The 13,013-nt window shown below is 55.8% G+C and overlaps 1 protein-coding gene across 14 annotated transcripts in view; it reads right to left on the bottom strand.

Annotated features, from left to right (window-relative positions):
• Window positions 1-1,568: 1,568 nt before the first annotated feature.
• ADGRG1 (adhesion G protein-coupled receptor G1) overlaps window positions 1,569-13,013 on the bottom strand; it is a 35,517-nt gene continuing 24,072 nt past the window's right edge. For 8 of the 14 annotated variants that reach the window (XM_023210037.1, XM_023210034.1, XM_023210038.1 and 5 more), the window contains 10 exons: window positions 12,409-12,556; window positions 11,053-11,184; window positions 10,589-10,705; window positions 10,306-10,351; window positions 9,960-10,063; window positions 9,102-9,220; window positions 6,909-7,195; window positions 5,718-5,826; window positions 4,628-4,896; window positions 1,569-3,147 (listed from right to left, as the gene is read on the bottom strand). In XM_023210037.1, coding sequence (XP_023065805.1) covers window positions 3,017-3,147; window positions 4,628-4,896; window positions 5,718-5,826; window positions 6,909-7,195; window positions 9,102-9,220; window positions 9,960-10,063; window positions 10,306-10,351; window positions 10,589-10,705; window positions 11,053-11,184; window positions 12,409-12,556 — 1,462 coding nt within the window. In that variant the 3' untranslated portion in view covers window positions 1,569-3,016. The remainder of the gene's footprint in view (window positions 3,148-4,627; window positions 4,897-5,717; window positions 5,827-6,908; window positions 7,196-9,101; window positions 9,221-9,959; window positions 10,064-10,305; window positions 10,352-10,588; window positions 10,706-11,052; window positions 11,185-12,408; window positions 12,557-13,013) is intronic. The other 6 variants (XM_023210042.2, XM_023210040.2, XM_023210044.2 and 3 more) reach the window with 1 other exon arrangement.

The following is a 13,013-nucleotide window of genomic DNA, read 5'->3' as shown; positions in this document are numbered from 1 at the left end:
GAAGAAGAACCCGGAAGTGAACCATCCTGCCTCCGTTCGTCCAAACACCCCCCAATCCCAGGGCCAACAAAACAATAGTGTCCCTTCCTGCCACCTCCTGCCCCAGCTTCTCCCAATGGCTCCAGTGGGCGGGGCCTCAAGTCCTCTAGCCAGACCCAGCCAGCATTCAGCCCTCAGCTATTCCAGTCCATTTCCCAAGTTAAAGGGACGTTTCCAGATGCAGGCCTGGCCACGTGCTGGCAGAAAGGGCAGTCCCGCTGTCCAAAGCCCCACAGCCCAGGAAAGTGCATGATAAGAACCATCAGGGTGAAAGGATCAGCACGGAGCTGTTGGTGCCCCGTCCAGGGCCTATGAGAAGCTGGAGAATTGCAGAAGAAGGGGGCTGGGTCCTTTCCCCTCCCTTCTGGAGGATGGGGGGAGTTGCCTCAACCCCCGCCCCAGGACCTAGCCCAACCATGGGGCTCTGAGAGACACCCTCGTGGAGACTTAGAGGCCTGTAAGGAGGAAGCTGGCTGTGATCCCCCTGGACTGCCCAATCCAGACACTGGGGTAGGGGAGGCTTGGGAAGGTTTGGCCTCTGTCCTTTGGAACTGGGGGCATAAGAGGAGCCCCCCCCCACACCACCTGCAGAAAGGTGGAGACAGAGGTCAGTGGAGCGAGTGGAGGGAGGGTTGGGAGAGCCACAGGGCACAGGGATTCTTGGTCCCTGCAGGTCCCAAAATCCCACATTCATGCCCCTCAGAGGGCACTGCCAGTCTAGGCCCGGCTGCCTCACACCCACCCTGTCCAATCCAAGACCCTGAGCATCTTCCCTGCTGGACATACCCCCAGAGTGGCCAGGGGAGGAGGGAGGAGCCTGCAGAAGGAAGAGAGTGGGCTGTGGGCCTTGGGGAGGACTTTGGCTGCACTGAACACGGTGACAATAATCCATTGCGACTGCCCTCACCACAGGGAAGATGGGAACCTGTGTGATCTGCCTAATCTGGGCCTTAGGAGGGGGAGGAGAGATTGATTTGGTGGAACAAGGTTAAAGGCAGGGATGGGAGAGAAGTCCGGTGATTTCATTCTTGCAGCCCACCTGCCGCAGAGTGGTCAGTAAACTGGTTGCATAAATCCCAGGACCACGCAGCTTTTGACTATAATCTCTTTGGCCAGATAAGGTTTTGGATTCGCCAAAATCAGGGGCTTTCAAACCACAATCTGGATTTCCCATTTCTCATAAAAGGCAGGCGATCTGGCTACATGGGCCCTCATCCCTGCAATGCAGTGACCAGCTGGAGCTGATGAGCAGCCACCCCCTCAGCACAGGGTTGGGAGTCTCCAGTTCACCACAGACCCCACCACTCTCCATTGCCTCCCAAGCACAGACACCAAGTTGACATTTATCTTCCCCTTTGCCCTGGTTTCCAGCCTTCGAATGTTTTTCCCCCCCCCCCCCCCCCCACACACACAGCCCTCTTCTCTCTTTCATGTTTCCTGATTGGCCTCAAGGTATTTGCATCAATGACTCTTTTAATAGAAGCTTGGTAAAAAGCTCAGAAGGAAATGACCCAAAATGCTTACGCCAGTTTGCTAGGTGATAACAACAGCTGGTTTTTATTTTTCTCAATTCTCTCTACAGTTTCCAAATTCTCTACAATGAACACGTACTTCTTTTCAATATCAAAAGACAAAAGAATTGGTATGTAAAAAGAACATCCTTCCCATCTTTAAGGTCAAGATTAAACGCTGACTCCTGCAGGAAGTCTTCCAGGATTCCCAGCCAGGAATGATGGCTCCCTGTCCCCGTGCCTGTAGCTCCAGGAGCTCTTGCTTCATGCATGCCTCACATACCAGACTGAGGGTTGGCAGGGGGAGTTCCAGGTTGGTCATCTGTGTCCCTACCACCTAGCACAGGCCAGCGATCAACCTGTGTGTGTTTGCTGGACAGAATTAACCATGATGGGTGGCTGAGGGTGCCTGGAGCTATTTGCAGGGACTTGGAGAGGATCCCTTAGGAGTGTCAGGCTCTAGGCCAGTGTCACCAGAGGAGGTCAGTCTCAGTCCTTGGAGTGCTGGGATGGAAACCAGATGGGACTGGCATGGTCCACAGTTCTTGCCACAAGAGGGCTTCAGAAGAGGCTGAGGGACCCTCTCAGGCATGTGCTTGGTCAGGGTGAGCAAGGGCAATGCAGCTCATACAAAGGCCCAGATGGACAGAGGGACCTAGCCCAATCCAGGCATCAGTACTGAGCCTGGGTCAGGGGCAGGCCAAGGCTTGTGCAGTAGACAAACATTTACAGCAGACACCAGGCAGCTCCTAGAAACCACTCCCCGAAACATAGCATTGGAATCGGGGACCCTAAGCTGTGAATGAAGGAGCAACGAGGCCCTGGGAGACGAGGAGAACCCCAGGGAAGATGGAGAGAGGACTGGGAGGCTAAGGGCGGGAGGGGGCCTAGGCTCAGAGGTAGGCGAGCTGCTGCTGTACTCCTGGCAAAGGGCCTCTCCTTCGCCAGGGCTACGGCCCTGAAGGTCTGCCCTGGGCCCCATTCGCCCTGGGTGCCACCTGAGGTTAAAATGACAGAGGATGCAGAGCACCCTCAGGGTGACCACGAGAGACAGAGCAACTGGAGCCATGTTTCTGTCCTAGGCAGGGGCACAGGATTAAGGATGTGCCAGAGCCTCAAGATCCAAGGCCTGGCCCCCCAGCAACAAGGGCTGGACCCAGGGGTTGTAAGGAGAGACCAGGCCTCTACCCGGGTTAGGACAGATGTGAGGACAGTCCCCTAGCCAGCATGGCGGTGCGCTTCTGAGCCCTGTGGGAGCTGAGTGAGAGCCGAGTAGTCCCCAAGGCCAATTCAAAAGCCCAGCCCGGGAGTCCATCCACCACGGCAACAGCCCGTCTCTCCATGGTCGTTGGGCCTTCCCAAGTGTCTGGCTGACTGGCCCGGGGCTGGGCCTGGCTCAGGGGCCACAGTCAGTGTGCAGTGAGGCCGCATCTGTGCTTCCTCACACGGGCAGGTGGGCTGGAGGCCTAGATGCGGCTGGATGAGGTGCTGCCCGTGCTGATGGGGAGCCTGGCGCTGTCTGAGTTGCTCTTCAGAGGGGAGGGGCCACCCCGGGCCTGCAGCCGCATGGACCAGTACCAGAGGAAGATGAGGAAGCCTGCGGGCAGCGAGGGCACAGGGTCAGCAGGTGGGGGAGCCCTGTCCCACCCGCCCTTCTCCCTCCCCAGCCACTGTGACTCGGGTCTGCCCCACCTCCCCACCAGTGTTTGCCCAGCACGTGCTGTCGGGCACCCATGGGACCCAGCGAGCACCTCCTATGAGCCAGGCACTACGCTAAGTCCCCGTGTGGCCTCTCACTGTCACAAGCTTCCTACAGGCCCGTCCTATTCATCACTATACTCTTTTGTAAACAAACTGAGACCCAGGAGGCCCAGGTAAGGGGATGTGGCTGAGCCGGGGCTCAAACCGTGGTGAACAGGCTCTGGAGCCCACTCACTTAAGCACTGTGTGATTTTGCACCCCCCAAATTAACTGCACTATGATGTATTCACAGCTCAGTGAATGTCTGTGTGAATGTACACGCCTCACTTACAATCCTGAGTCCCCTCATCTCACAGGCAAGAAAGAAGGCTTGAATGTTAAATAACCAAAATTTTGGTGACATCTCCCCACCACCAACTCCCAACTCCCATTCTAGGGTGACCCTGTATGGAAGGCTGGCCTTGTACCCCATGTGAGCCCCTGGGCCTGGCCATAAACCCCCTCCCATTCTGCACGGCCAGAAACAGAGGGGTGTGCACGCCTGTGTGTGCACCTGAATGTACACACATAGATATAAGAACAGGAAGGGACCCTGTTGGCATCAAGCCAGGGCCCTCACAACCCCGCCCCGGGATCCCACCCCTCCATCCCTGACCTGCTGCCCTCTGGCCACGCTCTCCCTCACTGTCCCTACACACAACTGGTTCCAACCTCAGGATCTTTGCTCTTGCCTCTCCCTCTGCCTGGAGCTTCCTTCCCCTAGACCAGGGCTCCTGAGTCTGTCATGTGCACATGACCCCATAGGCATTTGTGAAAATGCAGATTCTGATGCAGCAGGGCCTGGATGGCCCAGAGGCCGCATTTCCAACAAGCTCCCAACAATGCTGCTGCTGCTGGTCGTGGGCCACACCTGGAGTAGGGAGGCCCCCCATCTCTCCATGGCGAGATCCTTCTCTTGTCTTCACACATCTCCTATCCAGAGAGGCCTCCCTGGCCACCCTTCTTAGGGGGTCCCCCACCCCAGTCCAGGCTCTGTGCAGCATGTCCTCACGACAACATCCCTACTATATGGGACCAGCTTTGATGACTACATGTTTGTCCGCTGACGCTCAGTCTTCCCCACTAGAGCTGAGCTCTATGAGAACAGGGTCCACACCCAACCAGCTCAGCCATAGCCCTGTGGCTTAGCACAGGGCCTGCACATAGTAGGTGCTCAATAAAGACTTGTTGACTGTGGCCTGGTTTCCCCATTTTATGAATGGGATGACTGAGGCCCAGAGAAGGGAAGCCTTCAGGTTCCCTGGGTCATCTCTTCCCTGCCCTGTGCTCCATGTGTAGGCACCCTGCCTGGGCCAAAGGACGGGTCTTCTCCTTACCTTGGAAGGAGGTGATGATGCTGAAAAGGTAGAGGACGACAAGCTGGAAGGTTCCAGAAGCAAAGGAGAAGAAGATCAAGGCCCAGGGTAGGCCAAGGACCAGGCTGAGGCCCAGCAGCGTCAGCACATGCGACCACTTTTGGGTGTGGGGGCGCAGTCGCAGGATCTGCACCACCATGGTGCCTAGCATGGCCATGTTGAACAGAAACACCAGGCTGAAGAGGCCCAGGTTGGTGATGTAGCTGACCAGGGAGTCCCGGATCCAGCACCTGCGGGCAAGGGCGGGAGGGCTCAGTGCGCAGCCAGCAGGGGTGGCATTTCCTGGGCTGTGGTTGTCATGTTTGTTTTCAGGATTATCCACTGTTTACAGCAAATACTGCTTGTTTTCTATTTACAGTGTTGATGTAATTTTAAAAATACATTTAAGTTAACCAGTCAGATTGTTTAAAGGAAAATATCAAGTAAGTAATAATACAGATAGTACAAAAGTGAGGCAGAAATCACTGGGTCACAATGTGAAGAGCTGAAAATTTCAAAACCAGTGAGCCAATGGGAAGGATTCCTTCCCAGCCTGGAGCTCAGGAACCCTGGCTTCCAGGCTGGGTTCAGGGGATCCACAGGCAGGGCCACTGCCAGCCTGGGTGAATCAGGTGAGTGGAGAAGCACTGGACTTCAACCACACTCATCCCCTGCCTTTGAACAGCACACCAGCCCTCAGCGTGACCAAGAGTGGATCTCTCCCCTCCCTGAGCCTCCGTCTTCCCATCTGCCTGGGGAGACAGAGAGGTGCTGCTGAGGAATGTGGTGAGGCTCATCTGCTCCAACCCATACCCATATTCATGCACGAGGAAACCGAAGCTCAGAGAAGGGCCAGGGCCTGCGCAAGGTCACCTGGTGAGTGAGTGGTGGATCCAAGCCTTTTCTCACCCTCCATGACTCTTAGACTAGTGCTGTGGCCACTGCCAGGCCAATTCCTTGAGGAGACTGGAACCCAGGTGTCTCGTGGCCAGCGTGACCTGGGCCCGGCCTGCACTCGGGCCTCTGCGTCCAGAGATCCACCTTCCTGCCCCCATTGCACACAGCCACTCACATGGAAGGGTAGATGACGCTCTCTGGAGTCCTATGCACAGCCAGGATGATGGGGCCATAGTTGTCCACATCCACCAGGGCCACCAGCGTCACCAGAAAGATGGGGAAGCCTGAGGGTGGCAATGCATGTTGCTCCACTTCCCGCTCTCTGAGGCCTGCCCCTTCCCTGCTGGCCTCAGGGTGTCTGGAGGGTGAGGGCCCCTCTGAAGTGTGGGCTCCTGAAGCCAACACAGCCCCATCTGGTGGCGAAGTTCCCCCAAGCTTGGACCCTCCCCCTCACCTTTCCAGTTTGGGTTTCCTAGAAGGGGAAGCCATCTCCTCCAACCTTAGCCCTGCCCTTCATCACCCTGGGAGCCCCTGGGAGAAAGGCCTGTGGGTCTCTGCTGCAGGGCTGGATGTCACAGGGGGGATGGGAGGGGCAGAGAGTTTAGGAGGGACAGCAAGAGTTCTGCCATCAGGGGACGTCTGCACTGGGCCTTGACCTCGCCCATTAGGTGGAGACTGGAAGCTCCCTAGAGCGGGCTGCCCACCTCCAAACACAGAGTCCTCACACAGAGACACCTCCAAAGGAATTTCATGCAAATGGGGGAATGGACAAAGAAGGGGTCCAATGACAAACCCACGGGGAGCAGCAAGCTGGAGTCAGGGGCATGCAGAGGTTGGGGGTCTGTGCAACGTCTAAAAAGACCTGTGGCATCACGAGCCCCTGGGCTGTAGGTCTGACATGAGGGCTGAGCCACAGGTAAATTGAACAGTCATTGGCCACGAACAAAATGCCAAAGCCGCAGGGAATCTGTTCCCCAAGGTCCAGGGGGATCCTGAGGCAGGGCCACTGCCAGCCTGAGTTAATGAAATGAGTGGAGCGGGACTGGATTTCAGCCCCACTGATCTCTGAACTGGGTGCCTTTGAGCGGTGCACAACCTGCACATTCACACGCAGTGGCCCTGCTCATAAATCTCCTTTGCAATGCAGTGAGTGATGTGGAGAATTTGGAAGTGTTTCTTGGGGACAGGGCTCACCACTTCTTCCTAAAGGGGACCGTGACCCAGCCAAGGTGAAGGACACCTGAGGATGAGTGAAGGAGCCCAGGAGGGAAATCAGAGAGATAGGTGGAGAGGCAGAACCAGGTGCCTGGGTTTTACCAGAGCCAAGTGGGAGAGGCAGGTCTGAGGTATCCCCCATCCAACTTACCCCAGCCCATGGCACTCAGCTTGAGCAGGTAGCCAGGGACGTAGGTGCCAAAGACCTCCACCACAAGTCGGTATAGGTTGTAGCCCTCGAGGCCCATCCAGGAAAGGCAGGCGAGCAGGGAGAAGTGCAGGAAGATGGCGCTGGCTCGGCAGCCAGACTGGGAGCCCGTCAGGGCCACGGGCTCACTGAGCAGGAAGCTCACGTCCAGCAGGAAGACAGCCAGCAGTAGGTTCATGTGTACCTTGATGGTGTAGTCCCGAGGTTTCCTCCTGCACGGCAGGGGCACCCTGGTGGGCCAGTGTGGGAAGGTGGAGAGGGGAGTGTGCCCACATCTCCTCCAGGAAGCCTTCCCAGACTGCCCCCAAGTCTGACACACACACGCAATCATACACACCCCCTATCCTATTCCTGTGGCTGCAGCCAAGCTGTTCCCCACATCCCCCTGTGCACCTACTGTGTGCCCAGCACCCACAGACTCAGGCACCATGTGCACGTTTAACAGAAGCCTCAGCCAGGCAGAGCAAGGAAGACAAATCAACCACAATAATAAACCAGACGCCCCCGAAGTCGGAGAATGCCAACACTTTGGTATTTTCACTGTGTTGGAGAATCCATGCCGTCCACGTTCTGTGTCTGCCCGTCTGTCTGCGTGACTGTGCACCTGTGAGTTGAGTGTGGGCTGCGCACATCCGTCTGTCTGAGGTCTGCAAGTCAACGTGTGCACACCCCACTTCCCACCCCCACTCCAGGATTCTACACGGCCCTAGAGGGTGCAGCAGAACATGCAGGTCCCAGCATCCCCACCCTGGAGTCCCACCCTGCCCTGCCGCTAACTCATGGCACCATCTTGAGCTGGTCCCTTCCCCTTGAGACTCTCAGTTTGCCCATCTGTGAAGTGGGAGAATGGTGCCCTCATAGGGTCGGGGTGAGAGTTACACTGACACAAAGCATCCGACACAGATAAGGTGCTCAATTCCTAAGGGCTCCTGTGCTGTGTCCTTGGGCATGTTTGTGAGCAGTTGGGTGTTGAGGACTTCTGCCTCCACCCCCAGCCTTCCGCTGGGCCCATCCCATCACCCAGCTGTCCTTCCTCATCACCATCACCTACTTAGTTCCCCGGGGACACAGCTGTGCACACACATGAGAGTCATATATGCACACACATGCTTGTGCCCACACATAAATACAGCTTCACCTTCCTCGCCTCCTTCCTCGTGACTGGGGACAGTGAGAACTGAGGGTGTCTCTCCTCTCTCCAAAAGGGTTCAGCACTGAGGGCAAGTGAACCCCAATTTAGGCCAAGTCAAGCCTGACAATCTGACCTCTGCCACTTCCTCACTGTGTGACCTCAGGCAAGTCACTTACCCTCTCTGAGTGTTCCTTCATAGGGCTGTTGTGAGGAAGAACTGAGTTCACACATGTAAAACACTTAGAACACAGCACGGCACGTGGGAAGTTGGACACACATGTTAAGAATGATCATTATCGCTTTGATATTATCCTGTCCACCCAGTGCTCACACAAATCTGCTTATTCAAAGGCAGAAATGAAGATTCTTTCCTTTTTTAAATTTTTTGGTTTGCTTTCCTGTCTTACTCTAGGAAAGAAACAGATTCTTAGGTGGACTCCCTCAATTTTAAATGTTGACAATTAGCTGGGCTCAGTGACTCATGCCTGTAATCCCAGCGCTTCGGGGGGCTGAGGTGGGTAGATCACTTGAGGTCAGGAGTTTGAGACCAGCCTGAGCAACATAGTGAAACCCCCATCTCTACTAAAAATACACAGATTAGCCGGGTGTGGTGGCGGGCACCAGTAGTCCCAACTACTCAGGAGGCTGAAGCAGGAGAATCACTTGAACCAGGGAGGCAGAGGTTGCAGTGAGCCAAGATCGTGCTACTGCACTCCAGCCTGGGTGACAGAGCAAGGCTCTGTCTCACAAAAAATAAAATAAAACAAAAATAAAAATAAAAATAAAAATAAATAAATAAAATGTTGACAGTTAAAATTTGTAAATGCTATGTTATCCAAACACCACAGATCTGAGGAGGAGACGTGGCCTCCAGGGGTCAGCATGCTGTACCCGCCACAGCTTCCCTAACCACACACACAGTTCCAGGTCATGCGGGTGGGCCACAACCAGAGGTGTGTGCAATGGAGGGTCCCCTCCCCTGTCCCACCCCTTTCAGGCCTCACCTGGAGCAGAGGTAGGCGGCAATGGTGACGACGCAGGCCAGGGCAGAGACGACACAGCCCACATAGGAGAGAAGGCTCAAGTAGTGCTTGTGCACGGCGTCCACCTCCACCGAGGAAACCTGGCCCCAGCAGACAGGTGAGGGCTGGCGTCCGTGTCCCCCACCCAACCTGGAGGCTTGCCCTGCATGAGGGGCTAACCTGGGGCCCCTGGTGGGCCTCGGAAGCCTAAAAACCGCCTCTCCCAACTGGGCAGAATGTGGTCCCATGAATGCATTTTTCTGGAGTGGGGGCATCTTTAGATTTGACCACATTCTCAAGTGGCTTCCTGACCCACAGAGGCCAAGAACCTTTCATGAGAGAACCCCTGTTCTGTCCTGGCATTGATTATTCTTCTACAACACTGAACATGGGAATAGGTTTCCTGTGAGGAAATGAGGTTCCGACACCCAGGGGTGTTCAAGCCCCAGGTGGATACCCACGGGTGGAATCCTCCAGTCCTGGGAGCATGAATTCTGCGGTGTTGGGGGTACTAGAGGCCACCTCAGGGGCATCATTAGAAACACTCTTGGCCCCAGCACTGCCAAATCAGAACTCTAGGTGAGGGCCAGGAATCTGCATTTTAGCACACACCAAAGCAGGGGCTTTACGAACCAGCTCTTTCACTGACTAGCTGGTGGTCGCGGGTAAATTGCTTAACCTCTCTGAGCCTTCGTTTCCTCATCTATAAAATGGGACAACAATAGAAGCTACCTTGGAGAGCTGTTATGAGGAATAAATGGCTTAATATATGAAAAGTGCTTGCACAGAACAAGCACACGGCCTGGGGCGTGACTGCAAGGCAGGAGCGGGGACCCTCACCATCAGCACTGCAAAGTAGGTCAAGTGGTTGCAGAAGCAGGATGTTTGGGTTTCTCTCCTGACGGTCTCACACCCAGCACTGCTCCAACGCCCTGGGCTGCTCACTGAGGAGGGGACAGCATGGGGCTCCAATCAAGTCTGGTCCTCCAGGACCCCACTATGCCCACCCCCAAAAGCACGACTGTGTCATTCTTCCACCTGGCCTACTCGTAGCCTGCCATTGCTCTCTCTTCAAAGTGCACCTTTCTCCAGGAAGCCCTCGGTGATTAACCCCACCTCCCCCACCCCCCAGGACTCCATTTCTCTTTCAGATACTTGTCCAGCCCTGAGACCCCTGCATACTCACATGTCGGGTCTTCAACCCAGAACACACATTGCAGAGTCACGTTCTTCTGTAGGGACAAGAAAGAAGGAGAGTGGCTTCTGTTACACTCCCCCCGCTTTACGGGCCAGGCAGAGGAAGCCTAGAACACAGTCAAGCCACCACCTGCCCCATTTGGACCTGACTGGCTGGAGCCCTCAATCAGGCAATCGTTTCGTTATAAAGACAAATGAGTCTGGAGGGAGGGAGAGGAAAGGGCGATATGGCCGAGGGGCGCTTGTCCCCTCGATGGCTGGTCCCCACTCACCGGCTGTGGCTGGTGCTGGAAGGTGAGCACCACAGGCTCCGTGAGGTTGGCTACTTTGGTATTCTGCACCACAATCCCCAAGACCTTCTCACCCAGGACTTGGCTGGAATTCTTGTCCTAGATACATGGGGTTAGGGGAAGAGCATAGGGAGGGAGTTCAGGGCTGAGAAGAAGGGCCCAGAAGCCCCTTACTCTCTCTAGATAACTCTCTCTCCCAGCACACTGCCTTGAGATGCTGCGTCTCCCTCGGGAACCAATTTTGCCCATGTAGTCATTTACACTATAGTAAGAAGAACATTGCTTGGCCCTCTCACAGGGAGATTTGCACATTGCAGTGCAATTTCTAACTTTACAAGGAAAGGCTTTGACTCCCAGAGGAAGGAGCTCATCTGCATGCCTTCTTTCCACCTCTGTCAGAAAAAAACTGCTTTCTCCTGGGAGGCATGAGAGTGAGGACCCCATACCTGGAACAGGGCTTGGCTGCTGAAGTCCACCAGGAGGAGTCTCTTCTCAGCCTCCCCTCTCCGGCCTTTCGTCCTCTGGAAGAGTGTTCGAGGCAGCAGCACCGAGTACTCCAAGATCTCGTTCTGCTCCTCCTGCAGAGGTCCCTTCAGGGCTCAGCCAAATGTGGACCCCCCGATCCGTGCCCCCTGCCCCAGCACACACACACACACCCATCCCTTCCTTGACACTGCCACTTCTAAGCCTATTTCTTCAGGAAGTCAAGCCTGACTCATGACAGCCCTCCTCATCCCTCCCTTCCTTGCTACCAGCTCTGGTTGGGGAGTCTCGTGGTTAGAATCCAGGACTCCAGGGCAAATAGCCCTGGGAGAACCACGTGGTTCTGTTCTGTTGTCTGGGGCTTCAGATGCCAGCTCTGCCTACAGCAGCCAAGTGGGGGATGGCCATGTGGGCAGTGTGGGGGGTTCCCAGCTAACCACAGCCACTCAGGAAGCAGTCTCAATATGGGGGTGTGGCTGGGTATAGTGGCTTACACCTGTAATCCCAGCACTTTGGGAGGCCAAGGTGGGAGGACTGCTTGAACCCAGGAAGCCAAGACCAACCTGGACAACATAGCAAGACCCTGTCTTTACAAAAATAAAAAATATTTTTTGAGACAGAGTCTCCCTCTGTTGCCCAGGCTGGAGTGCAGTGGCATGATCTCAGCTCACTGCAACCTCCGCCTCCCGGGTTCAAGCGATTCTCCTGCCTCAGCTTCCCGAGTAGCTGGGATTACAGGCACTTACTACCATGCCCAGATAATTTTTGTATTTTTTGTAGAGACAGGGTTTCACCATGTTGGCCAGGCTGGTCTCGAACTCCTGACCTCAAGCGATCTGCCTGCCTCGGCCTCCCAAAGTACTGGGATTACAGAAGTGAGCCACCGCACCTGGTCTTACAAATAATTTTTTCAAGCCAGGTGTGGCGGCAAGCCTGTAGTCCCAGCTGCTCACGAGGCTGGAGTGGGAGGATCGCTTGAGACCAGGAGTTCGAGGCTGCAGTGAGATATGTACTGTACTCCAGCCTGGGTGACAGAGCAAGACCCTGTCTCGAAAAAAAAAAGGGGGTGCGTGGACAGGCGTTTAGGGGCTGTTCTTCTGTTCATACGGGTGGCCCCAGGAGACTGGTATAGGAAAAGGTCCTGCTGCTGTGCCCACGCAGGGTCCTCAATCCCACGGTTGAGCTACTGACTGAAGATGGCTATCCTCGGACCTGGAACCTTCTCAGGAGGCCCCAGGGAGAGGCTGCGGGGTCACTGAGCTTCAGGGAGTGCTCACAGCCCCCACCTCCTGCCAGCCCCAGCCCAGCCCGCATCTGACCTCCTGCCGGGAGTGGATGTGCAGGTCCTGCAGGCCGGCTGTGGGCTGGAGTTTCCACACCGTGGCGTTGACCCGGTCCTCCTCGAAGGACACCGTGTCCCCCATGAATTTCACAGAGGTCAGCTTCGATTCCAGGCTCTGCAACTGCCTGGCAGGGAGGAGAAAGCGGCTGTGATGGTGGGGAGGGGGCCGGACCAGCAGGGAGACCGAGGCAGGAAGAGGAGACACTCAGACAGAGACAGAGGGAAGAGGCAGAGGCAGAGGCAGAGAGAGGGGCTGGGTGGGCAGGAGAGAGTGGAGAGCAGACAAAAGAGAAAAGCAGGCAGCTGTGTGCATGACGGAGAGAAAGAATGAGCCGGGGGTGGGGTTAGACAAAGGAGGCAGGGGGCCTGGGAGCCACAGGAAAGGAGAGCAGTGGGGTTGTGGGCGCTGTCCTGGGACTCCGCACTGCGGATTCGGGCCCAGCTCTGCCTGTGCCAACCCACTCTGTGGCCTTGGAGCGGCTCTGCCGTCTCTGAGCCTTGGTCTGCTGGGCTGTACCATGGACCACCTGTCCCTTCTTTACGTGGGGGAGGAGGGCTTGGGATGGTGGATGCAATGTTGGT

The sequence above is a fragment of the Piliocolobus tephrosceles genome, chromosome 17 (genome assembly GCF_002776525.5).
Source record: "Piliocolobus tephrosceles isolate RC106 chromosome 17, ASM277652v3, whole genome shotgun sequence".
NCBI classification, from domain to species: domain Eukaryota; kingdom Metazoa; phylum Chordata; class Mammalia; order Primates; family Cercopithecidae; genus Piliocolobus; species Piliocolobus tephrosceles.
Note: the sequence above shows the minus strand (reverse complement) of the source record. Positions and strands in the feature narration are given on the sequence as shown.